Genomic DNA, 27,501 nt, shown 5'->3' with positions numbered 1-27,501 from the left:
ATACTGCAAACCTATGACTGAGGGTGTGTGTTTATCAATAAATTGGTTACTGGGTTTCAATCAAGAACCCAAATGCAAGGTTACTTCTGAGGTCCCAAATGTTGAAGGAAGCTACTGAGTCGTCACGGAGCGGAAGTTTATGTCAAGTTGGGAATGAAATCCTCTCCCAACGGATGGACAGTTCAGAACAGCATACACAGTGCATTCATCTCAGGAAAAGCCATCCTGTACACTAGCCATTATAATTTTACTCTCCACAGTCATTTACTATTCTTGATAAAATAATCACAATAAATAAGCTTATTTACCTGACTGAAGTTTTCAACGATAAAAAATGCTCACCCGGGGTGTGTCGCACCTGCTTCTCATGAACCACCTCTCACTTCCCGGCAAGCTTCTACTCTCCCTCTAAGGCCCAGCTCCACCAGTGCCTCGCCACCCCACCTCCGTTCTCCGCCTGCAGCCCAGCCCTCGCCCAGCCCCGGCCCACAAATGACTGACTGCATTCTTGCAGCACATTTCACATCCCGCCACACTAACGCTGCCAGAGCACAGCGTGCGCCTGTTTAGCTTTACACTAGGGCAGAGCTCTCTAAACGTGTAGGGTCCTGTGCCCTAACAGTAGAAAAGTATTCTGAGCATATGCCACCAATATAGGTATACTTACTTACAGATTACAACACGGAGCCAACCCACATTGCACATGATAAAACACAGATGAAAACTGAAAAGTTTTAAAATATGAGATAAAAAAATTTCTGATTCAAATTCTAGTATATTCTTTCTATGCCAGAATGGATTTTTTTTTCCATCCCCTGCGCCAAGTTCATCTTGGTCTGAAAAAAACCACTGTCGGAGGGCCTGAATCCACTAAAATAGTGTAAGCTGTTTGAGGGCAGAGAATGTAAATTATTTTTGTATTACCTGTAAATGGTATATAGAGAAACTCAATGAATGGGTAGAAGATGATGAGGACAATTATTTCCTCTTTAGGATATGCAAAAGCATTTAAAAAAAATAAAAGATTTTAAAAGTGCTGCTTGGACTTCCCTGGTGGCACAGTGGTTACAAATCCACCTGCCAATGCAGGGGACATGGGTTCGAGCCCTGGTCCGGGAAGATCCCACATGCCGCAGAGCAACTAAGCCCGTGCACCACAACTACTGAGCCTGCGCTCTAGAGCCCGTGAGCCACAATTACTGAGCCCACGAGCCACAACTACTGAAGCCTGCGCGCCTAGAGCCCGTGCTCCGCAACAAGAGAAGCCACCGCAGTGAGAAGCCCGCGCACCGCAAGGAAGAGTAGCCCCTGCTCGCCGCAACTAGAGAAAGCCCGCACGCAGCAACGAAGACCCAACGCAGCCATAAATAAATAAATAAATAAAAGGAGTGCTGCTGACTAATCAAGATGAACAGAATGCACGCTCCACGGAGCACCCTGCATATAAAGCTACGTCCCCTCCTGACATAAAAATGCAGGCATGGCTGTGGATATTGTAAGAACATGTGATTTGTTAAGCAATATTCAGAAGTGTTATATTTTTATGATAACTTTGGCAGAAGAACAGACGTGTACCAGCCTGGGAGAATGCAATAATCCAGAATTGTTAAAAATTAATGTATGACTTACACATGACATCAAACAGTCTCAGGTAGATTAAAGAGTTAACTATTAAAAATAGAAACATGAGAAGCAGCAGTTGGGTTGTTAAAGTTCTGTGAAGGAAAAGTAAGTTCTAAGTTTGAAAACAAATCACACATGCAAAAAAAATTTTGAATAAAAATGCAATATTTCTGCTTGTTACAAAAATCTTTCATCAGAAAAAAAACTTTATGAGTTTCCTAACAAAGACAAGGAAGTCAATGACATTAATGCAATTTTTAAAACTAGATTTTTTTAAAAAAGACAAATGTTATTCCCATTTCTGACTGTTGCTATTAGATGCCATTAGGCTCAACTGGAACAAAATTATAATCTATATTCTGAGGTTCAGCTTTGAGGACATAAAAAATAAATACTAAAGTTAGAGCTGATACAAGTACACACAGAAGGAACTTTCAATAATTTCTTCGTTTTCAAATATTTTTTCTTTCTTTCTTTTTTTTTTTTTTACTTAGAAGAGGCAGGAATTAGCTCTTACGTATAAATCATAAGATATAAAAACTGAAAGCAGGACTTCCCTGGTGGCACAATGGTTAAGAATCCGCCTGCCAATGCTGATTCCCCTGTGCAGGGAACACAGGTTCGAGCCCTGGTCTGGGAAGACCCCACATGCCGCGGAGCAACTAAGCCTGTGCACCACAACTACTGAGCCTGTGCTCTAGAGCCCGCGTGCCACAACTACTGAGACTGCGTTCTAGAGCCCACGTGCCACAACTACTGAGCCTGCGGTCTAGAGCCCATGTGCCACAACTACTAAAGCCCACGTGCCTAGAGCCCGTGCTCTGCAACAAGAGAAGCCACTTTAATGAGAGGCCTGTGCACCGCAAGGAAGAGTAGCCCCCGCTCACCACAACTAGAGAAAGCCCGCGCGCAGCAACAAAGACCCAGTGCAGCCAAAAATAAATAAAATAAACAACAATAAAAAAACCCAATAACAGCACCAATCCATAAAATAAAAGTTGGTGTTTAAACAAACAAACGGAAGCAGATTTCCCACTAAACACTGTATATAAGGCTTTCTCTTCACGGTCCTCTCCGCACCTGGATTCTTCTCCGTGGCTGCCTCCTTCTCAAACACTCCCTCTCGGTTTGTATGGTTCCCGACCGTCTGTCTGAAGTTGTGAGCTCTCGCCAGCCACCCAGTCACTCCCCAGCACGTTACCCTATTTATGTGACTTCCCAGCAGCAGTTACCACAGTAGAGGTCAAAGTTCTGTTTATCTGTTTAAAGACTGCCCCCCCTGCCCCCCACTGGGAGGGCAACTTTTTGAAGGCCAGGGACTTTTTCTGTCTTGTTTACCACTGGACTCCTAGCACCAGGAAAACGGACAGAACAAATGAATGAAAACACTCGACAATGCGATGCCATGTAAAGGACCAGGAAGTAAAAGAGGTACAAGTCAACTCTGAGTGACTCTATTTCTATTTTCTTATGTCTCTGATAAGGGAGAAGGGAATTGCTGTATTTTAAATCTTAGTGATCTTTTCTGTATCCTTAACTGAAGCTTTGACTGAAGAGTTCACTGGGTACGTTAATGATGAAAAGTGTTTAAAATAAGAATGATCAGAGCTACATAGGCAAAAAGTGTTTAAAACTAGTGCTGCCAGAGCTGCACGGGTAAGACAGTGTCTGTACCCACGTTCACCCTGCACACTCTCTGCCCCTCTGGTCCTGCTGGGTGCCTGGCTTCGGGCTGGGCGTGGCCATTAGCTCCATCATTCCACTTCCCTGGCTGTATGGTGATTACTTACCAACTTCTCCCACAAGACTGTTAAACAGACACTTTAGGCTCGGCCCAAAGTTTGTTTTAAACTTTAGTTAAAAAATTGGGGTGCATGGGAGTATTCATTTATCAAAACTACACACATAAAATGTATGCATTTTACTACTGCATATAAATGATGCCACAATAAATTTTTTTTTTAAAGTCATAATATGCTTTAAAAACTGGGGTACTTTCACATACTCCACATCTCTTGAAAAATCAGAAGACCGGCAAGCACACGGCTGTATTCTCAGAGTTGGCATCAACTAGCATCAACTGGCTCCGTCAGCCTGCTTCCCTCACAACATCTGGCCGGAACTAAGATCCCTGCGGAGGCGAGTTCAGAAGTAGGGCTAAGGGTGGCAGATGTAACTTTACAACCTCCAGGAACAGGAAACGTCCATGGGCAAACACGGTTTCCATTAACATCTACAGCTGATGGTCCCCAACTCTGATTTCTCTGCTATGCTTCAGACTCCTATGCAACTCTCTACGAGACACCTGCATTCGGATATGGCTCGAATACATTTAACCGCACGTGCCCACAATGGAGCTCATCATCTCTGCCAGCCCCCCGTCCCTTTCTACATTCTCTCCGTCACAGCGACTCCCACCTGCTACTCGGCGGCCGGGGACAGTCTCCACCGACTCCTCTCCCTGTTTCACTCCCCTAGGTGCATCCAGACACCACATCCTCCACGTTCTGACTCCCAAGAGATCTCACCAGCCGGCTGCCTCTCTCCTGCCCCAAGGCTGTCGAAACAGCTCCTGACAGGCAGCGTGCATGTTTCTGGCCTTGCCTGAGTTATTCTCCCCCCACAGCCAGGATAGCTTTGTGAAGTCTCCTGCCCCCCTTCCGTAGCTCCCTATTCATCACGGGACCTGACCAGTGTCATCCCTGCCCTCGTGGAGCTCAGCGTAAACGCCAGGTGACTTGACACGTGTGGCCGGGCCGTACGGCCTGGCCCTCACTTGGGCTTCTCCAGCCTCACTCTCGACAATCACCCCAGTTCTCTAGCTGTCAACTTACAAATACAGCCACACCTGGAAACTTGATCCAGCTACATCTCATCCTTGTGAAGGAAGCTTCTGATTTTAAGTCTGATTAAATCATTCACTTAAGGAAAAGTATTTGAAATTAAATCAAGGGCATTTTCTCAGGATTTTCACTGACTGTAAATGCCAACAGCTTACCTTAGGTTCTTTTAGGTAACAGTGCATGGCCTGAGTGACATCTGCAGCGTGGACTGCATTGTGGTAAGGGTTCTGACTGTGGTAATCTTCTTGGATCATAACTGCGTCAAAGAAAAAAGAAAGACCCCCAAATTTAACTGTGAACGGGAGGCATGTACAAATACAAAAATTGCAACAGTTATGCATTCTCCACTTACCCTTCTCATGTGGCTATCAGCTAATTGTTCCGATTCGGGGAGATGATAATCACTTACCATAACTCACATGTATACCCAAGGCATCAACACCACTTTGACTCTTGTTTGAAACTCTTTAAATGGCATGAAGGTATTCATGTCAAAATTATAAAATTATTTTTTCCTTTTTTTCTCTTTTTAAATGTCAATCTACCATTGTGCCACACTCCTCTGACTTTTTTTTTTTTATTTAAAAAGAGTTTCTCAGTTTAATAAAAACTGTACAATTCATTCAACAAATACTCATTGTAGTAGATACTGTTCTAGGAACTAGGAATTCATCAGAGAACAAAAATCTTTATGAGGCTAAAATAATACAGATGTTGGGGAATGTGAACACGATCCTTGGGATGCCCCATCAGTGAGATGAGTTTCAGATCTGCAATTAGTTTTTCAGTGGTCGGGAAGGATGATCTGTTAACCCTGCCTTCTCTGCTCAGTGTCTGCATTACGCTACCATGAAAAAGTAGACTAGGATGAGGGGGTAGAGCCGTCCCCACTGCCACCAAACCTGCACTGTGGCCCCCACAGCCTAACACTCAATCCAGTGATCTCCAGGTATGGGGAGCCAGCCCCAAGGTGGTGAACTAGGACTCGCTGGTGGGAGGCGAAGAGCATTAGAATTCTGTATTTACTTTGATCCCATCCTTTAAAATAGTTTTCTAAATACTCGTGTTAATATCTATTTATGTGTTTTATAACAGATATTAGTACAGTACTGCAGGCATACAATTTGTAAATAAATATGCATTAGAAGTTTCTCAACGTCTTAGGTAATAAATTTATCTTAGTTTGCTAATTAAGAGGAAAGAAAATATTATCACCTTCGTTACAAAAATAAGAATCCTCATGCTAATTTTCTTCTAACGTTTTTCTTTATTTGGTGAAAGACTCCAATTTTTTTCCTAGCCGAGTGCTCTTAAATATCACTGTGCACATTAAAACATATTCAAAATAATCTCTGAAGCTTACTGTCAAGAGATTTCTGGGATCAGAAAAAGAGGAGACCCCAGTGCAATGTACCTGGATCTTTTAAGGTTTTAGCCTTCAAAAATTTAGGAAAGGGCAGAAACTGTGTCACCTTGTGAGGAAGCCGTGGCTGACGTGGGAGACCGACGGCAAAGCTGACCTAGCTCCTCCCCACACGCCCCCAGCCCCCAGCGGCACTGGGCCTTCGCAGCTCCCCACCAGAGGTGTGCCCCCCCCCATGTGACGGGCTCTGGCCCCCGGCACACGGTGGACAGCAAGGCGGGCAGCGTCCAGGCTGGGCTCGGGGGTCTGGATGTGCCAGCGCTCTCCTGCCAACTGGCCACCGCTCTTTGAAACAAGCTCGGCTTGTTGTAAAATAATTTTTTTCCCTTTTTGTTTTTAAGGTGGCTCTATTATGGTGCCAAACTCCTCTGCCTCCTTTTAATTTAACAGGAGATCATGTAGAGCTGAGCCGGGTCAGGCCCGGTGTCCCAGCTGAGGCCCACGAAGCCGCTGTGCAGCTCACTGGGTGTCAAGGGCGGGGACACAACCAAGCTCAGCCAGACCAGAAGCAGCGCTCCACGGCCCCGCAGACTCGGGGCTAAATAAACGTGTGTGTTTTTTTAAGCCACTAACTTTGGGGTGATTAGTTTTAGAGCAACAGCTGATATAATTGAGAGAAAAGTTAAACAAGTACCAGTATAAATCTTATTACTGTTAAATGGGTTAGAATCACTTACCTAAAAATCTACGAAGTTTCATCATATCTAAATGGAAGTACTCAATTAATCCATGAAGACTAAATAAATGAAAGGTTAAACTTACGAGACTATTTCCTAAAAAGGAAGAAGAGGAGATATTAGCAGGAATACAAGCTAATGTAACTGCACTGTGCTTCCAAATATAGGTTTGAATATAAAACATAAAGAGTACTAAGTCCTACTTTTTGTCTGTCTAAAATTTACAACTTATTTTACCAGTTTTGAATTTTAAATATCACACGTTCTTTCTATTCTAAGAAAAAAAGATTTTTTGGTTTTATTTTTCCAAAACCAAACAACTGGAAGATAAACATTTTTGAATAGATGAGTTGTTTTTTTTTTTAAAGACACCAAAATAATTAGAATTGATAGAAAACTTTGAAAATTATCCACACTGAGTAAGTTTAATTCAATTTCCCAAAGCAAACTAAAACATGGCTGCACTTAACCTCTTCATAACCATCCCTCCACCACGCTGCTCTGAATGGGGGTGTCCCAGAGCAAAGCGCCTTGGTTGCATATGCTATGTTATTTAACAATTAAACAGACTGTAGGTTTTAAAGCTGTGTGAGCTCATAAATTACTGCCAGCGTTCAGACAATAACAATAACATAAACATGATTCCAGTATTCTCGAAAGAAATCTATGATTCTTACAAACATGTATAAAAGACCCAACTAGTTCCACAATGAAAATCTGTGGTAATAATATTTATGAAGAATTACAAAGAACTATCAGGCTAAACTAATTATCCAGAACTGCCTGAACAACTGTTTAGAAGCCCACAGATGAGGAAAAAAGTAAACTAACTGGAACAAGGTTTGCATAAGTAACACTGAAAGGAGGTGGCAACCAAGAGAGAGTCTTCCTAAAACCATCTGACACATCACCTTCCAACAGAAGAAAAAACCGTTCCAAATCTTTTACCTTTAAGGAGTTAAATGTAAAAATGCAATTCAAATCCTAGTAACACTCTACTGGTACAAACATGAGCCCATGTGGTCTAGAATCATTTGCGAAGAAGTGAGCTATGTTTCTGTTATAACCACTGTAACAATCAACTTTTCTTAAGGCATATATAGAGATATTTCAGAATGTATATTCAAAAACAATCTGGTTTAAAAATGGGCAGAGAATCTGAATAGATATTTTTCCAAAGGAAGACATACAAATGGCCAACAGGTACAAGAAAAGCTGCTCAACATCACTATCATCAGGGAAATGCAAATTAAAACCACAATGAGACATCAACTCACACCTGTCAGAATGGCTATTATCAAAAAGACGAGATAACAAGTGTTAGCGAGGATGTGAAGAAAAGGGAACCAAGTGTTAGCGAGGATGTGAAGAAAAGGGAACCCTTGGTGCAACTGTTGGTGGGACTGTAAACTGGTGCAGCCACTATGGAGAACCATGGAGGTTCCTCAAGAAATTTAAAGTAGAACTACCGTATGATCCAGCAATCCCACTTGCTGGTATATATCTGAAGGAGATGGAATCACTATCTCAAAGAGATACCTGCACCCCCATCTTCACTGAAGCATTATTTACAATAGCCAAGACATGGAATCAACCTAAGAGCCTATCGATGGATGAACAGATAAAGAAAACGTGGTGTATATGCAGAGGAATATTACCCAGCCATAAGAAAGGCGGAAATCTTGCCATATGCGACAACACAGATGGAGTTTGAGGGAACTGTGCTGAGTGAAGTTAAGTCAGACAGAGAAAGATAAATGCTGTATAATCTCACTTATATGTGGAATCTAAAACAAAAACAACAAAATCTCGAGCTCACAGATACAGAGAACAGACTGGCGGTTGGTTGTCAGAGGTGGCGCAAGGGGACAAAATGGGTGCACTGTGTATTTGAATGCTGCTGAGAGAAGGTCTTAAAAATTCTCATCATGATGAATAAAACTGTGACTATGTATGCTGACGGATGTTGACTAGACCCACTGTGGCAATTATTTTGCAGTACATACAAATAGCAGATCATTACATTGTATGTTTGAAGCTAACAATGTTATATGTCAATTATGCCTCAATTTAAAAAAAAGAATGTATATTCATTCTGTATATTTAGGTAATCACAGGATTCTCCCAAAATTGTTTCCCAAACCTAATGAAATAAATTACCAATTTCTAGGGTCTAGAATAAGTTTTAAGAAAGCTGCAATCAAATGGTTAAAATACCCTCATCTGGAATTCAGGCAAATGGCAGTAAGAAACACATGTTAATGTCCTCCACCAAGAACCCTAGGGGAATCTGACAAGAACCAATCTATCAAAGTGTACCACCCATATCAAAATGAAAACCTGTATGCAACATTTTTTCTCATTTTCAGTTTATAAGATACCAACTGACTTAATACCAGTAAATAAGAACACAAGTCAACGAAACATTTCAAAGCAAGTGGTGATGCTTAGTCGATACGTTAAACAAGAAACAGGCATAGAAGTTATTTTATGTGAGAATGGAAACACCTTCTTGGAAAAGAAAATCGTACTTACAGAAAAGTTACCCTTTATATAAAGATATATCAAAGGACGGACCTGCCTAAGGTGTTACGGCTCTCGACAGGTTTTAGGATGTGATTCTCTTCAATACTTGGGAGCTGGTAGGATTGGGCTACGGCTATAACACAGGCCTGGCAACGAGGGTCCTCATGCACCAGTGACTTTTGGGGGTGACTAGCCCTATCTTGCTATCTCATGTAACCTAACTCATTCCTGCAACAGCAACATCAAATATATCCTACCAGATAGTAACTACTTCCCGCTTTGCAGTGGACAAGCTGGGAATCAGAGTGTTGTTTCTTCCCTGCCCTCCTCACAGTATCGTTTGGGAAATCACCAGAGGAAGAAACACAGAACACACCGGATCAATAGCAAGAAGGGAAAACTATATACTTGGATACTATGTACGGATATCATCCAGAATTCATTTCAGGCTAAGCAGCTTTGAAAGGAAAGCAGACCCAATTAAATAATGCAAGTTAAAGGAATTTTCTCCTGCCCATTTGTTTCCCAATAATATCTCTTCGTGTATAGAATTCCTGTAACTTCTGGGTGACTGTAGTGCACTGAACGTAGATATCACCGTCTGTAAAAGCACAGGTGGGTGGCTAACCATGGGTCGTTGCTACTGACCCCTAACAACTCCAGGAAGAAACCACTCGGCCACCTTCTCCGCAAAAAGGAGTGAGGCGATCAAAGGACAGCCAAGTGCACTACTTAACTGCCGTGGAGTAGTGGCTACTACTTTTGCCCATCCTGCACTGTCACCCTCATTCTGCTTTTATCGCCACGCCCCCTGACTAGCAGGCATGTTCTTTTCAAAAATAAAATCTAGAGAAAAACAATCAACTATTTCAGTGGGCGACAAGTGTCCCAGGAGACTAAGAATAGGCTAAGAGCTGTTAGTGCTTATGTGAGGCTAGACCTTGAAGGTGTTACTGCCTTATCTATGTTTATCTTGAGATAATGACTGAAGTAACATTCGTGGTGCATTAGGGAAGGGGAGTTTCCCAGATCTAGAAGAAGCTGAGGCACCTATATTTTCAAAAAGGGGACGGCTGCAAGGAAGGACAGCTGATAGTAAGAGCCTCTGATGGGCCCTAAATGATATTAGAGCCTTTTCTGTGTGGACAGGCCCAAGGAGGGCAGGGAGAGGAACAGACACTAGTCACCAGAGGGCAAAAGAGAGGGGAGCAGGAAGAGAAAAGGGGGAAACACAAAAGGCAGGGAAGCGGGAGGGAGGCTCTGCCACTGAGGAGAACTTTACTGTCTTTACACTTGTGCCTGGGTCGCTCCAGTTTATTTTCGGTCAGCAGTCCACAGACAACTAGAAGGTGATCACAAAGGTATCCTCACTATGCCTGGCCATACAGCTCAGAGCAAATGATGCAGTGATACTAAAAAGCTGGGCCCATGCTATTCTCAAGATGAATACGGTTCTATTTGCTTGTCCATTTCCCATATTTGGCTTTCTTAGGAAAGGAGCTTTATTCCAAAGTAAAATAAGAAAAAAAAAGTGATTTCAAAGTACGGCAGTGAATCACATATTTATTTCATTCTCAACCATCAGAACTGACTTCCTCTCAGTGAACTTTCCACTCTGCTTCATTTAAAACATATTAAGGCAAAAGGGGCAAAGTCTAGTCGGACTACAGGTACCACCTTTTTTTTAATGCCAAAAATTTTACACTAAATAAAGAATGATTCTCAAAGGGAATTCTGTTCCCATTCCCAAACAGAATAAAGAAAAATGAACCCTTCCCGCAAAGCAAAACAAAACTCAGAAAGAGGTAAACAGATCAGAATCACCTGTCTTTTTCAAAGTACTCATACTTTCCGTAGATTCTGATACGCCCCCTCAAGAAGCCACGAGCTCTTTCCCACCCCACCCCACCCGACCCCGCCACGGAGAAGCAGGGCCAGAAGGAACCACTGTTGCTGATCCCAACACGCCATCTCTCAAGTGCGCAGAGAAAGGAAGGCCTAGGAGCCAGAGCTAGAAGAAAAGCCATCTCTCAAAAGGTCATGAACCTACCACATATCTGGGGCTGTCAAAACTGGAAAACAAGATCAGAGGATGTCACTGTGACTACAGTACAGAAGAAACCAAAGAAGAAAAATCAAGAACAATGAGATGGTGGTGTTCGCCTTGGGTTATTAGTAACAGTAGCATTAATAAGGGATGCCCAAGTGATGACGACAGTGGTTACCTTGGATTACTACTAAGAGTAATAATCGAAAAATAAATGTTTAGATTGATTCTCTAGGCTTACAAATCAGTCACTAAAGAAGCAACACAACAATGCTCCCTCTGCCAACGGAGGGCTCCTAACCTAAGTAAATGAAAGCGGCACCCACCAGCGGCTGTACCATCAGTGCAGCAATCTCGAGAATACATTAACTTGAGTAAGTCAAATTCTTCACTTACCATTTGTTAGTCTATCAAATAGAAAGATATCAAAATTCCAATTTCCAACTTTTTCCAGCATACACTGAAATGAAAACCAAACATTCCTACTGTAATTTAATTTCAGTAACATTCTCCATCTTTTGTAGATAGTCCACAGGCAAGTTAATGAAAATGGGAAGTGGTTGATTTACTTTAAGAAATGTTAAGTATCATTCTCCCTTTAATCATGACCTTTCCAAACGGCTCCAGAATATGTCCAAAGGGATAGACTCCATTTGAAAAAACAATTATTATTTTGTTTTCCAGTTAATAAACGTATAGGTCAGGTTAATGTTCCCTTCGACTTGTTCCTATACTCCCATGAACGGTCAAGAATTCTAATATAACTTAACATCACAGAAGTGTGGTTCATACACTGCATGGTCTAGAAACCAGATTTTTAAAATCGAATAAAAGTAACTTATAATAGCCGAATACTTGCTATATCCCAGATACTGTTAAAAGTGCTTTACTCTTTACTCACTCTTAGTCTTCAAACCGACACTATCAAGCAGGCATTGTTTTCAATCCTCATTTATAGATGGGGAAAGAGGCAAAAAGTACTAACTTGCTCGGCAAGAAAGTAACAGAGCTGGGATCTGAAGTCAGGTGGTCTGATTCTGGAACCTAGGCACCAGACACCTACACTATACTACACTTAAATTATTTGTTATTCGTTTTCTGAAAATACACTCCCAATTTATGGGTATTTATTTATATTCTTTAAATATCCTTATAAAATAGTCAATAGCATTTACTACGTTAATTCTTAGGTTGATGGTTATTTCAGCCAAGTAAATAAATCCTACAACCCTAAAACTCAAATAGATATTTTTACACCATATATTTGCAACCTGAAAATTTTGTGGACTTTATTTTCAAGAAAAAATTTTTATTTTGTATCCAAAAGTTCACTGTCGTATACATTTACGACCTAATCGACATAAGCAACATTAAGGTACTACTGGTTAGGATTATAATACTAACAACCAATGATACATATAATATTCTCATTCTAAAAAACAAAACTTGTGAACTTTTTAAAATTTAAGGAAAGCATCAGTACTTTTCCACTGATTTGTTTTATCAAACTGGGAGGCAAATTTTTTCACTTTAGTATAACCGTAGAGTGGGTACCCTGACCCTATCTACACAAACTGACAACATCTGGCCTGTAAGTATTAAGTCAAAGAATACTTTTACAAATATTAGAAACATAAGATTATTAAAAAATCCTCATTTGTTCAAAAACAACCTCAACTAACTTCCACCTTCATTAACATACTTCTTTTAAACTATATAAAGAAAACAATGCACACAATCACCGAGTTTAATTTTAAAAAAATCTAAATCTTCCAAATATCTCAGTGATACAAGAGACTATGAAAAATCATTTGACTGAAAGTCATGAGTCTTCCTGTGCTGGGTTTACTTCTAACCAGCTGGGGGAGCTCAACCAAGTCCCTTATACTATTTAGGCCATAGTGTTTTTTTTTTTTTTTTTTTTTTTTTTTTTTAAGGCCATACTGTTCTTAATTACAGAATACAGAAATTAGATCAGATAATCCATAATATTCTTCCCAGCGTTAAGTGTGATCTTATAGCTTAACTTTCTATTGATCTACTTGCTGTTATAATAAATCGAAAACATTTTCATTATTTTAGTTACTTCAGAAATGTTCCTTGCTCTGTAATACCTAATTATAGGATGAACAGCTAGCTGCTCTAAAGGGAAAACCTGAAAAATGGGTTCAACTGATTTCACATACAAAAAACGGCTCTATAAATCAGTACCATATGGGAAAAACAAGGCTTCGTTAAACTTATCTAAAAATTAATGTTTTCTTGAAAAAGCCATACACACCTTGGCTTGTCCATTATAATCATCATCTAAAATGTTTAGAGAATTCGAAACGCTGGTACCACGAAAAAAGCGTGACGATCTAAGATACCTCTGGAAACTTAGTAACCTTCTGATATTCCTTGCAGACACAGAAACTTCGATTTCAGATTGAGCTGAAAGAAAAGGAGTAAAAGGTGAGTAGAGCGACTCAAAACTGTGCATACCCTATCTTTGTTGTACCCCTTCTAGTTACATACAAATATTTCTTTAAAACTAATCAGCTGCCATGCCATATTTCTAGGAGAGAAGAGGTACTTTATTTGTACTTTCAATTAAAGAGCTAAGAATGAAGGGGCAAATCGCCAATTTTATCAGCATTTAGAAAGCTAAAGAGGAGTGTGGTTAGATTAATAATCAGTTCTTTTTTTTTAACTTCCTAAGAATTATTACCTTTCACTCCATCGCTTCAATACACTATACAAACACTATGAAGCAGAAAGACAAAATCTAGTTTCAAACTATCCTTCATATTGAGAAGCCAGGTCCCAAGTTATATATGAGACTTTAAGAATTAATTATTCAACTCAAACATCTCAAATCCTAATGAGGTATCATTTCAAATCTTTCCTTAAGAGAATTTTATTCAGAGGAAAATGAGATGGAATGGAGAATAAAGTAGCTTATACCCTGTAAGAGTTCTAAAGGATAGGGATAAAAATCCTGCAAGATGAAAAACTCTAGAAAAAAAAATGTGGTTCCACATTGGATACAGATATGCTTTCTTTCCATGAGTCTAACGGTCATGTGTCCCTGCAGTGTTAGAATGAACCAAAGTTTCTGGGGCACCAGACAAAATAAAAGACATTGGTTACAAGCTGTCTTGTGTCATGAATGTTATCTTTAAATTCTAGAATCTAACTAAGTTAAGTGAAATGTTCATAATACAAAACATGAAAGTGAAGACTAAGGATCAACAGATCATCATCTCTCATCTTACCTTCCATTAACATCCCACTGGTGGAATGACAGGTAATCAAACACATTCTCTCTTGTGTGTCCAGTCACTAACTGTTCTATTAACCTCTATCACCCAGTGCTTTCTCATCTATAAAATGATGGCAATATCTAGTTCAAAGGATGCTGGATTAAATGAGATAATATACACATGAGTCAGATATATAACAGGTATTAAATAAATGATGGCAATGTAGAGGATAATAAAATTGATGTTGATGCCACTGCTTGGAGGTATGCATCTAGGTAATTATCCTAAGTTCCAAATCTGTTTATGTTGCTCTAAATAAAAGTATTCACTGATCCCTCATCATTTTAAAATGAACTCCATCTTCTTGGCCTGGAAGAAAAGGCTTCATGTTCCAGGTTCTGGCTCTCTCCAGACTCAACTCAGATGACACCTTCCCTGGGAAGCACACCTGGACACCTATATATACACATTCCCCATGTAGGAGAGATGGGAGGCACCTCCTCTGGGTTCTCAAGGCTACCCGTGCAGACACCTATCACACTACTTTTGATGCTGTTATTACAATTGCTTATTTATCTGTCTCCTTCAACAAATGATGACTTCCAATACAGGCACGGATTATTTTTTTTCATCTTTGTATTCCAAAGCCTAATAATAGTGCCATGTAGGTATGTAGAAAACATATTGAGTAAATGAATAAATGCATACTGTTTGTGAAATACCTGATGAGTTTTGAGGTTCCCATACACTCACATAAGCCAGAAATAAGATAACGCAGAGTTACGTGGGTTTTTTTTTCATTTTTCATCCCAGTGGATCTAAAATAGAGTATCTAAAACAAGTGTGGAGCTAAATTTTGATCTTTATCAGTGTAACTTACATTAAAAGGACTAGCACCAAAATGGTAACGTTATTAATATCAAGCGATTATGTTTGAACTGGAATTAGGATGTTTGAGGAAATTAGGTTAGTTTAATAAGTTCAGTGAAAGTAATGTTCCAAGTGCTTTAAAAAAAGGTATCTAGGGCTTCCCTGGTGGCGCAGTGGTTGGGAGTCCACCTGCCAATGCAGGGGTCACGGGTTTGAGCCCTGGTCCGGGAGGATGCCACATGCCACGGAGCAACTGAACCCATGCGCCACAACTACTGAGCCTGTGCTCTGGAGCCTGCGAGCCGCAACTACTGAGCCCGTGTGCCTGGAGCCCATGCTCTGCAATGGGATAGGCCACTGCAATGAGAGGCCCGTGCACCGCAACGAACAGTGGCCCCCGCTCGCCGCAGCCGGAGAAAGCCCGCGCGCAGCGGCGAAGACCCAACGCAGCCGAAAATAAGTAAATAAAATGAACAAATTAAAAAAAAAAAAGGTATCTCACCTAGCCCTCAACAATGTAAAAAAAACGAGTATTATTATCTTCCACTTTATACATGAGCACACTGAATCTACAAGAGATTATATATCAGATCATACAGCCAATATAGGGTGACAACTAGATTTTTTTTTTTTAATAAATTTATTTATTTATTTATTTTGGCTGTGTTGGGTCTTTGCTGCACACGGGCTTTCTCTAGTTGCAGTGAGCAGGGGCTACTCTTTGCTGCAGTGTGCGGGCTTCTCTCTGCGGTGGCTTCTCTTGCTGCGGAGCACGGGCTCTAGGCGCGCGGGCTGCAGTAGTTGCGGCACTTTGGCTCAGCAGTTGTGGCTCGAGGGCTGTAGAGCGCAGGCTCAGTAGTTGTGGCACATAGGCTTAGCTGCTCCGTGGCATGTGGGATCTTCCCGGACCAAACCCGTGTCCCCTGCACTGGCAGGCGGGTTCTTAACCACTGCACCACCAGGGAAGTCCCTGACAACTAGATTTTAAAACACAGATCTGTTGACAAAGCCTGTGTGTCCACAGTATTACTCACAAGTTTCTTATTACATCTCTACAGTATGGTTTATTGACTGTTTATGATAAAATTCTGTGTATACCATTATTCAAAATTGTCCTTATTTAGATGAAAGTATGTACAGAAAGAAACAGAGGGAAAAAAGCTAATGTGCAGAAATAAAAGTATTTAAATACATACATACATATATATATATATATATACACTTTATTTATTTATTTATTTATTTGGTTGTGCTGGGTCTTAGTTGCAGCATACGGGCTCTTTAGTTGTGGCATGCGAACTCTTAGTTGCGGCATGCATGTGGGATCTAGTTCCCTGACCAGGGATCGAACCCGGGCCCCCTGCATTGGGTGTGCGTAGTCTTAACCACTGTGCCACCAGGGAAGTCCCAGAAATACAAGTATTTAATATGACCCTTCTAGTCTTATTCCTAGAAAAGACTGGACCTGGAAGGGACAGAGTGGAATGACACGAATACATGGGGAGCAGACGAGAACTAATTAATGCAATACGAGTACTGCCATCTCTGCATTTACAAGGCACTTTACTGTTTTACAAAAAGCACGTTCACATCTGCCATCCCATTTAATAATCACAACAATCCTGTGAAGATGGCAAAGATTATCATCCCCATTTTACAAATATAACCTTAGAAACCAAAGTAGAAATGCAATACAATTAACGCATTAGAGCCAAGGCATTTAGAAAGCTTCTAAAAAATGTTGCAGAAGACACGTATTCTATTCATTATGGAAAAGCAACCTAAAAGAGTTCAAGGTCATTAAGCATGACCTCATGAACATTCCCTTCAATTTATTATCTTAAATCACACACAAAAGGTAACAATTTTATCACTGGCAATTCCTTTGCATCCTGTGCGTGGACACTGCTCCCAAATTGTATGTCCAAACGAATCCACCCTTGAAGTAAACTTGAGAATCTCTTTGGGAGGATAACTACATAAGGTCCAAAAAATTAATAAGCCTCATTTGAAGGGGCTCAGTCCACTGTGCTAAGTCCCTACATCAACATGGCAGGATTCACACTGTCAATGGTTAAGACAGATGGCACTGTCTGGGAGTCAGGGCTCTACCCACGAGATCACGGCGGTACCTCCCCCTGCCCTATTCCTATTTTCCAGGTGACCTTCTCACAAGTCACAACTTCTCAATGTCTCATTTTCCTTAACTGAAAAAAAACTAACCATAATTCGTGTCTTTTTTCCTGTTTCACAGAGCCCTGAAGTTGGGACTCATTATCAAGAGTTCTGTTTTGACCATATTAAGTTGAGCATGAATATTAGATATTAACTGAAGGGGAAAAGCTCACTCATCATAGGAACCCAATGCCTTCCGGCAAGACTAATCCCACAAATAACCTACACAACAGGACAAGAAACAGACCTTCACTTAGCGATAGAACCAGCCTTAACAATTACTGATTATTTCACATACAATCTAAGAAAGGACAGAGAGCCTGTCCAAATGAAATGGCAAATCATCCAGTGAAAAGAATTTTCTTCACCTAGGGGGCCTGAGGAGCCTATACCTAAGAAGATTACATTCTAGAAAGAACTGAAAATCCCATGAGACTTTGCAGAGATGGTAATTAAAACTACCTCAAAGCTTTGCCTGAGACTTATAGGACCAGAATGGGGGGAGGGGTGGTATCTGATTTTTTTTCATTAATCTAATTTTTAATATGTACTGCACTCACGTTTCAAAAATGAAAATCAAGGAGGGAAAGAAGGAGGGAGGGAGAAAAGAACACAGTGAAAAACCTTACCCCTACCCAGTTTCTGATCCAACCAACTGCCAAACTCTCCCCTAAAATGATCACCTTTTAAAAGTTTTGCAGGTATCCTTTCTGAGTTTTTGGATCAAATATATGGAAACATCATTATATACTATGTTTCTACTTCTTTGACGTAAATGGCAGCATACCATATAACCTGTTCTGCACTGTTTAAATTTATCTCCGAGCTCTTTCCCTATCAGTGCACAGAGACCTTCCTCATTCTGAGGCTACAAAGTATTCCATCATATGGATGGACCATAATCTACTGAACCAATCCTCTACTGAAGGGCACTGCTACAACTTCACAATTTGCAAAAATACCTTCATTTTATTAAATATGCTTATATTTCCACTACTTGTTTTCCACTACTTGTCAGCTTTAGATATCATCCTTTAATGTTTTATTATTACAAACAGGAAATAACACCATACAGGAAATCACTCTATATCCCATCTTCTTTCCCTTTTCCTCTTCCAGTGTTTGTTAGTTGTTAGAGTGCTTTTTTCCCCCTTTCACTCCAATCCCCATTTGCATTTTAAGTTCAGCTCTAGCATTAAACATATTCAATATTCAGGTGCTTTTACCATGGCTGACCCAGTTATCTTTCTTTTTGCCTCTGGGTTTCAACTATTTGTCTATAACGTATCTCTGTGTGGATCTCTTTGAGTTTATCCTGCTTGGAGTTCACTAAGCTTCTTGGATGTGTATATCCATGTCTTCATCAGATTTGGGAAGTTTTCCACCATTCAAATCATTTTTTCTGCCCCTTTCTCTCTTCTTTCTCCTGCTGGGTCTCCTATGAGTCATATGTGGTACCCATGATGATTCCCCACTGGTTTCTTGGGCTCTCATCATTTTTCTTCATTCTTTTTTCTTTCTGCTTCTCAGTCTGGATTATTTCAATGTTCTTATCTTCAAGTTTGCCAATCCTTTCTTCTGCCTGCTCAAATCTGCTGCTGAATCCCTCTAGTGAATTTCTCATTTCAGTTATCATACTTGCCAGCTCCAGAACTTGTTGGGTTCTTTTTTATAATTTCTATTTATTGAGATTCTGATTTTGTTCATACAACGTTTTCCTGATTTCCTTTAGTTCTTTGCCCGCGGTTTGCTATTTAGTTCATTGAGCATTTAAGACAGTTGATTTAACATCTTTGATTAGCAATTCCAATGTGTGGGCTTCCTCAGGATGGTTTTTGTGAAGTTCTTTTTTTCATATGTATGGACCATACTTTCCATTTTCTTTGTATGTTTTATAGTTTTTAACTGAGAACTGGACATTGTGAGTATTATGCTGGGGCAACTGGAAATCTAATCTCTCACTCTTCCAGGGCTATTTATTTCTGCTTGTTGTGGGCAGAAGCCATCTGTTTTGTGACTCTTTTGTGACCAAACTATTTTTGTCTTTGCATATCTATTTGACTTTGTTTATTCCTTGCTGGGTGTGGTCACTAAAATTCCTGCTACAGTATCCCTGCAGTCAGCCAAAGACCCAACACAGAGTTCCCTTAAATGTCTGGCTCCAAAGGCTGGGGGGTGGGGAGAGAAGTCCCGATTCTTTAAATCTTCTGGTAGATGCTTCTGGGCAAAGCCTCTGCAGCTGAAAGGGCTGAAACCAAGGCAAACATCTGTGCCTAACCCTCAGGATCTGCCAGACTGACATCTAGAAACAACCCCAAATTTCTGGAGGACTAGGTCCCCACTGCCCACCCGGCTTCAGCAAGTCACTAAAGAAACACGGGCCACTCTCCCCACTGGTCGAGGGGCTGAGGAGCGGGCGATGATCACTGGTTTGTGCATACTGCTCAACTGCCAAGGAACAGCAGCCCCTCCCTCATCAGGCACTCCCCTGGTTGTTATAAGTGTCCAATCAGGGTCCAGAGTCCTGAAATCATTAATTCTGCCATTTTCTTTTTTTTCCAGTTTAGTGGTTGTTTTGATGGAGGAACCAACCCCTAGAGCTTCCTACCCTGTTATTTTTGAGTCACACTATCCCTTTCCTTTAAAAGGTGTTTTTCCTGGTCCTTTCTGGGAGTAGCTGCCCTAAGCCTTCTCTTTCGCTCAACCAGGGTTTGAGAATGGGGACAAGTTGCATGGAAAGGCTTAGCAGTCCAGAAACAACAACTATCAACAGCCTGGTGCTCTAGGTATTTTTCTATGAATTACTTCCTATATATGCGTAAACATACAGTTTCTCTTTTATCCCAGAGAGTTCACAGCATTTTTTTAACTTAAGAATTCACAAACATCTTTTCAAGTCAATAAATGGCACTTACATGTGCCATCATTTTTACTAGCCACATATTATTCTAAAGTATGAAACTATCATAATTTACTAAATCTTTTTGCTGTTAGGCTGCTCCTAACTTTCATTTTTCTTACCAACAATTCTGTAATAAACATTCTTATGACTAAATCTTCGCACACGTCCTGATTCCCTTAGAACAAACCCTCAGAAGTAGAACAAGCACATAGGAGCACATTTCAATGGCTTCTAAAACACATTATCAAACTGGAGAATAGGTTTTCCAAAAGAAAATTAGAGAGGTTTCCAGAACTATCCTAGAATAGCTTCCAAAATATGATCTAAGAAAAGGGAATCAGTAACTATGAATCAAGGATGAAGCATGATGAGATCATGTTAAGATGGAAAATTTTAGTTTCTTCAGGTTTGCTTCACCCCACCCCCAGCCTTCCTCCACACACAGATACACACTGACTCCCCATAATGATTAAAAATAAAATTCCTATACTGAAACAAGCAAGTAGAGGCCACTATTGAGAAGGTGTCAAGTTGAATAAGTAGTATCATTTAGGAACAGATAAAAAGAGGATACATGGGGAACTGGGAACACGATCCTGAGAACTTAACTAGTACTTTCATTCACTTAAATGGCTAAAAGGCTCACCCCCTGACCATATTACATAAAATCTGACCCTATTAACCAATATTCTCACGAACTCATTTTGTGACATGAGACACACCAGTATTTATTTCACAGCATAACAGACAACAGATTAAAGTTGTCTTTATTAAAGCCCAGTCTCGGGCTTGTTCTAGTTTACATGGTTACCTACATTCCAATCCAGCTTAGAAAGCCGACAGGGCTCAGTGACTTAATCAAGTTACTATTAAGAACTGTTGGCGCTGCTGGTTGTCGTCTAAAATATCACATTACCTCACTCTGTGATCACGAACGAACTAATCAACCCACCAAAACTAAATGAGCATCGTTACTTAATGATCATGGGAATTACTTCCAGTCATCCACTCCTGGCTTCTGTGAGCCAGTAATGAAATGTGGGATAGCAGCAAATTTAGAAGCCATGTTTTTCTCTTGCTTTTCTCCTTCATATCAGAAAGTGGACAGAAAAAAGAAATATAGGTAATAGGTTAAGGAAACAAAAGAGCTGGAAAATCAACACGTCTTGAGCAGTATCACTCCCCACTCTCCTACAGACCCTCTTCTCTCATCCAAACGGCATGGCCAAGATGTCACCGATATTTAGTTATTAGACAAAAGAGGTTTTTAACAGAAAAGCCTTTGGATCTTCAGACTTGACCACCACTTGCTTTAATTGTCCACAAGAGGGAGTCCTACAGTCACTATATCTGCTACCTTAAAACCGTAACAATCATTTAGATGCATTAGCATGAATTACCCTTGGAGACTGTTATAAAATGTTTTTTACAATTCAGTGCTGTAAGGTTTTAACTCTAGTCTAAGGCAAGGTCATACTGAATGATAACTGAATAAAAAATATTAAGACATTCTTCGTTCTAATCTCCTCTTTAATTTTTCTTAAAAAGAACAGAAGCCATATCAGAAAGCCTACTGTTAATACTGAATAAACACATTTAGCTACATCTAAATTCAAGTTTTCCTGGAAGAATTTTTACATTTAGCATGCATGGATAAATGGAGAAAAAACAGCTAGGTGTTTAGAGCAATGGTCTTCAGTAGAGTATAGCTTGTTCTGATACGGAGAAGCAGTACAGCAGGGCAAATAAAGACATCAGCTTTGGAGTTACATATCTGATTTTGAATCCCAGCCCTGCCCCTTTTACTAGTTTTATGACATTAGGAAAGTTATTTAAGTTATTGAACTGATTCTCAGTTTCCTCATTGTAAAACAGGTCTTACAGAACTGTTGTAAAAATCAAATGAGATAATACAGCAATATGTCTTTTTGGGCAAAGAATAAACACTAACATTAATGGCTGTAGTTGTTACAGATATCAATTTTTTAAAAACAATATGTATAATTGACATATAACATTGGTTTCATGTTTAAATATTTTTAAGCACATGACTTCATACTATTTATTTTAACAAAGCCAGATTTATTCTTCATGATAGCATAACTTCATCCTGAAGACCACTGTATACTTTTACATACTGTAGAATTAAATGCACATATTTAAAGATTTCAAAATATGCATGCGTCATTACTTTAAAACAAATATATAGACATTCCAAGCTTCACTACAAATCAAAGAAATAAATGAGCTACTCATAATCTAAAATTAGATCAATGTTAACATGAGAATAAACTAATATTCTTTCCCTTAAGCAATTCTTATAACTTTAGTTTGCAGAATTCAATATTCACTTTGACAGGATTTGATAAAAGTCAATATAAAACCCTCTTTAAAAGATTACTCTTATTGTTATGGATTAGGCATTTCTTTTCTCCTTCATATTAGAAAGTGGACAGAAAAAAGAAATATAGGTAATAGGTTAAGGAAACAAAAGGGCTGGGAAATCAACACGTCTTGAGCAATATCACTCCCAACTCTCCTACAGAGATGAGATATGTGACATGTTGGGTCCCTCTTATGCTCAAACTTAGGACTTGAACACAGCTCCTTATTTGTTACATTCCTAATTCCCTTATTAGTGAGCTGAGAGAAAAAGAAGGAAAAGAAAGCACACAAGCTTTACTGTATAACATACAAAATAAAGCTTAAAGTTAAATCTCCAGTTTCTCCAATTCTCCAAAGGACAGGCAGAATTAAACTATCATTAAATTTTATTAAGGTTAAGGTCCAAACCGTATCGGTTCCCTAATTTATGCTATGAAGTTAGAGAAGATATCTAGGAGATAAGATATTCTTTCAATCTGAGACAAAAAAAAGAAACAAAAATCAGTGGTTTTTCAAATGCAGGCACTTCACTATCACCTGGAAAACTAGATACATTTTAAAAAATACATACAGGTGGGCAGAATGCTCTGTTTCCTAATTCGATTCAGCACAGCAGTACTCATCTCTACAGGCACTGCTTGGCAAGGGGATTGTTATAGGAAGGAGGCAGGAACATGCATGATGAACAGACAGGGGAAAAGGACATGAGATTGTTTCCTGTGACTATGAACTATTACAGAAATGTTTCTGAAACAACCAGACACGATTTCAAGATAAATGAATGACTGGGAACAAACTAAAATTTAATAGAAACTCCAGACAGATATGACCTTAGTCTATAATACCAGAACTATAAGTAGAGGCTGGCACACTCACATCTGAATGAGAGACTAAATTACAAATCATGGACAGCCACCTTAGCAAATCAAACAAATAATGGTTAAAAAAAAAAAACAAACGCTTGTAAATAGGAAAGTGGTGACCAGGCAGTACAGTATGAAAGATAATAAGAAAAACAATGTAACAGAAAAAGTCACGGCTGAGGGAAACGCCACGCAACAACTTCTATTCTTAAAGGGAAGCAGCAGTAAAAGCTTTGGAATATAAGAGGACCTGAGTTTGTGTGGGAGTTTACTATACATTAAAGACTAAGATAAACTAAGACAATAAAATCAGTATGACATAAGCTTTTAAGCTCAAAATAAACACAGAAACAGATGTTCTTTCTGATCATATCACTAAGTATGAAACAAGTATCCAAGTCTAACACAGCCCTGTTAGGAAGATAAGAAACAACACAAAATCAAATGCACCTGAGGGTCTAAGGCAAAACTTAAGAAGAGTTTTGTCTGCTTTCAGAGTGGGTCATTATAATAAAGACAACATGAGACATTTGATTCAACAGAAGGGCAGGAGCCAGCCTGAATTCAGTTTACAGCTAACACAGATCATACTTAGAGAAATACAAATGGGACCCTATGAAGTCTAACTGGCAGAAGATATACAGTTCTAGTCAATTTGATGCAACAGGAATATATTCAATCTCTACAATGAGCGAGAGGCTGCCAGAAACCAGGAACAAAAAGATGAGTAAGGCTAAAAGCCTTTTAGGCTACAATGTAAATATCCTGAAAGGTTCCCTAGTATGGGGTGGAATAAAGTGCTAAAATGAATAAAAAGGCTCAAGATAATGGGCGAAACACATTTACATAGAATGGAACATTACCATGTGTCAGGAGTAAAAGAAAACGGAAAACTGCGCTTGTGTGGACATGAAAAGACATTCTCCTCGTATTACATCTTGTCCAACATTGGCAGAGAGACCACGGCTTCCAGTCTGGATGACGTCAATGAGCTTTGGTGAATTCCATGAAAATTTCAAGCTGGCAGCTTCCCTTACTACTTAATAACCATGCCAGAATCTTTCAAAGGAAGATATCAGTTTTTCTAAGTGCACATGTGGAGCAGAATTATAATAACGCTTTTATGTTTCAAGATATTAGAATTTGTTACTATGTAAGCTAAAAAGAATGTGTAACTAAAAGAATAATTTACTAAATTTAGGGGCATTACATTTAGAGCAAACAAGAGATGAATTCTGACAAAAAGTCAATATGGAATCCATTTCATTAAGTCCAACTAATTTAAAAGTGAAAATATTATATTTCAAGAGACCAGGTGTACGGCCAATTGGACATAGAAAAATATCTGTAGGAAAATGTGGGGCTCTTAATCCACCCTACGGAAAGCTGGTGACTAAAGCCAACATACTCAAAAGGAGGGAACCGACAGGAGGGAGGCCCTGGGTTCTCTCTCCACAGAGAGCCGAGTGGAAGCAGAACTTGAGAAAGCCTGCGGAGGAGGAGCTCTCACGTCAAGGAGTGATGCTCAGGGCAACGCAGCCACGGCAGGGAGACCCAGCTCCGGGGCACTCTTCACTTCACACCACCCAGCCCGCAGCCTAACAGCTCTGCCGCTCTCTAATCAATCAGCTTCTCTCTCCCCAGCCTTCTCTACCCCGCCCCCCAATTCCCTCCTTCTCCCAATTTGGTAGTGTATATATTGCTCATCCTTATCAGGTGCCTCGAACCTCGAATTTTCACAACATAAGGTCAGGAGACTAAATAGGTTAAAATTCGTTGAATGCGGGACATCAAGAATCAGTTTGGAGGACCAGAAATCTGGACCTTAGTGGGAGTAATTCCTAGATAGGGCAGGTCTGAAAGGTTAGGGATCTTCTAAAAATGGGATGGAAGCTGAAGTTTTCCAGTAGGTGTCAAAGAAGTATTAATGTTAACACTGAAGTTTAAATATTTGTCAGAAACTAATCATCTGCCTATTGAGAAAGTGGACCAATCCTTAAAAAAAACAAAAAGTTATATAAAATGATCACATGCTTAGAAGAGCTATAGCTGCATTATTTGCTAGTAATCCGATAGCCCTAAACACCATTACAGGATTCCATGTACAGCTCTGGGGGACAGACAAGGGACAAAGAGGTTAAGTAAGAAGCACCAATCTTAGTGTTTTGTTATCTAAACAAATAATTAGTGATTAGCATACTGTGAATACTCATGGAATGTCATGACACTTTTTAAGTAGTACAACCAGAAACTGCTTTCTATTCAATAAGCAATTTCACATCTCCTTTTGGGCTGAATAAAAATTTCTGACTAACATGAGCATCTGAAAATTTCAGCAGTATCTTTAATGAGCTAAGATCTTCCGAATTTCTTAATAAACACAACCCATCATATAATTCCCACTGATACGCATGTTCTATCTAAACGGCAAAATGGAACACTCTCCAGAGAAGAAAATATTAGTTTGAAAAAAAATTTTTTCCTTTGGAAAAAAATATTCCAAGGAATGTTTCTGATCATCCTAAAATAATGTCAACAATGACTTCCTTACATGAAAAATCCCTTTCTCAAACTCAAACTATGTAAATATGTATGATATATATTATCTTTTGCACTATAACATAGGTAATAAGAACACAAAGGTAAAAGAATGCTTCATAAAATCTCTTCAGTGAGAGATGATATCTGGGAAAATTTGTTTTCTTGCCCCATAGAACCAAGATGATAACACTTGATAAATTCACAAAGAAGTTAGCATGAACAGTCTACTTAAAGCAGCAGAGACCAAAAAACAAAAGAACAAACAAAAACCCCGAAACAACAAAACCTAGTTAAGAATGAAAGCTTCTGTATGATAACTTAAAAATTATAGTAGAATTTATTGATTAAAGCAGAATCTGTGACAAATTGCCAGACTAACCCTGACTGCAGATTTACACCAGGTCTTTTGCAAACACTTCCTGGCGAAGAGGATTCATGATCTTCAAAATCCCTCCACCCCCTGTAACCATGAATACAGGTTAGTTTCAAAACATCTTCCCAAAGTTTGAATTCTCCCACTTCTTTATAAACAACCACAGACCTGGTCTAATACCAGTTAACAAATCGGCACTCCGACTATAAACCCATGATTTTTAATAAATGCATAATTTAATTACCATACTTTGAAAACTTTTTGTTTAGAGATCGTGTTGAAATACAAATAAAAAATGCAAAAAGTTGCAAAACTAAATAGTACAGGGAATACCCTTTATCACGTACCCTTTACTCAGATTTGCCATTGTTAACATTTTATCCACCTGCTTTACCATTTGTTGTGTGTGTGTGTGTGTGTGTGTGTGTGTGTGTGGTGTGTACTTGATTCTTTTTCTGAGCATCTGAGGGTAGGTTATAAACATTCTGGTCTTTTACCCTCAAATACTTCAGTGAATGACACCACAACCTAATACATGTTCCAATTATAAATAAGACCAATGTGAATGTCTTCGCACATACATTGACATTTGTGTAAGATTATTCCCTTTGCATACATATCTAGTGCTGAAATCAAAGAGAAAAAAAAATGTTTAAGACTCCTTATGCATCGTGACGAACTGCCTCCTAAAAAGTTTGTAATACGCCAACTTCTATCACTAGCACCTTAGCTGATCGTTTGCTTAACTTTCTAAATTTGATAGGAATTTGTTTAGTAGTGAAGTTGAACACTGTTTCTGTATTTAATGTACTCATGTGTACAGGTAATTTTCTTCTTTTGCCTCTTTATACCCTTTTAGAAAGACTCAAAGTCAGAACTTGCTGCATGATAATGCCCATGGCAAATCCTATTGTGAAAATCCATTTACAGGCCTCACGAGAACGAGAATAAGGATATATGACAAAAGATAATCCAAACCACAAAAACTCAAGGCAGAAAAAACTGCAA

General features: G+C 39.5%; 1 protein-coding gene across 6 annotated transcripts in view; it reads right to left on the bottom strand.

Annotated features, from left to right (window-relative positions):
• PDE7A (phosphodiesterase 7A) overlaps positions 1–27,501 on the bottom strand; it is a 349,141-nt gene that overhangs the window by 10,783 nt on the left and 310,857 nt on the right. For 5 of the 6 annotated variants that reach the window (XM_036830353.1, XM_036830356.1, XM_036830354.1 and 2 more), the window contains 4 exons: positions 13,421–13,572; positions 11,536–11,599; positions 6,567–6,662; positions 4,622–4,722 (listed from right to left, as the gene is read on the bottom strand). In XM_036830353.1, coding sequence (XP_036686248.1) covers positions 4,622–4,722; positions 6,567–6,662; positions 11,536–11,599; positions 13,421–13,572 — 413 coding nt within the window. Of the gene's footprint in view, positions 1–4,621; positions 4,723–6,566; positions 6,663–11,535; positions 11,600–13,420; positions 13,573–23,287; positions 23,349–27,501 lie in introns of those variants that run through there. The other variant, XM_036830359.1, reaches the window with a different exon arrangement.

Source organism: Balaenoptera musculus, chromosome 17 (genome assembly GCF_009873245.2).
Source record: "Balaenoptera musculus isolate JJ_BM4_2016_0621 chromosome 17, mBalMus1.pri.v3, whole genome shotgun sequence".
Taxonomy (NCBI): Eukaryota; Metazoa; Chordata; class Mammalia; order Artiodactyla; family Balaenopteridae; genus Balaenoptera; species Balaenoptera musculus.
Note: the sequence above shows the minus strand (reverse complement) of the source record. Positions and strands in the feature narration are given on the sequence as shown.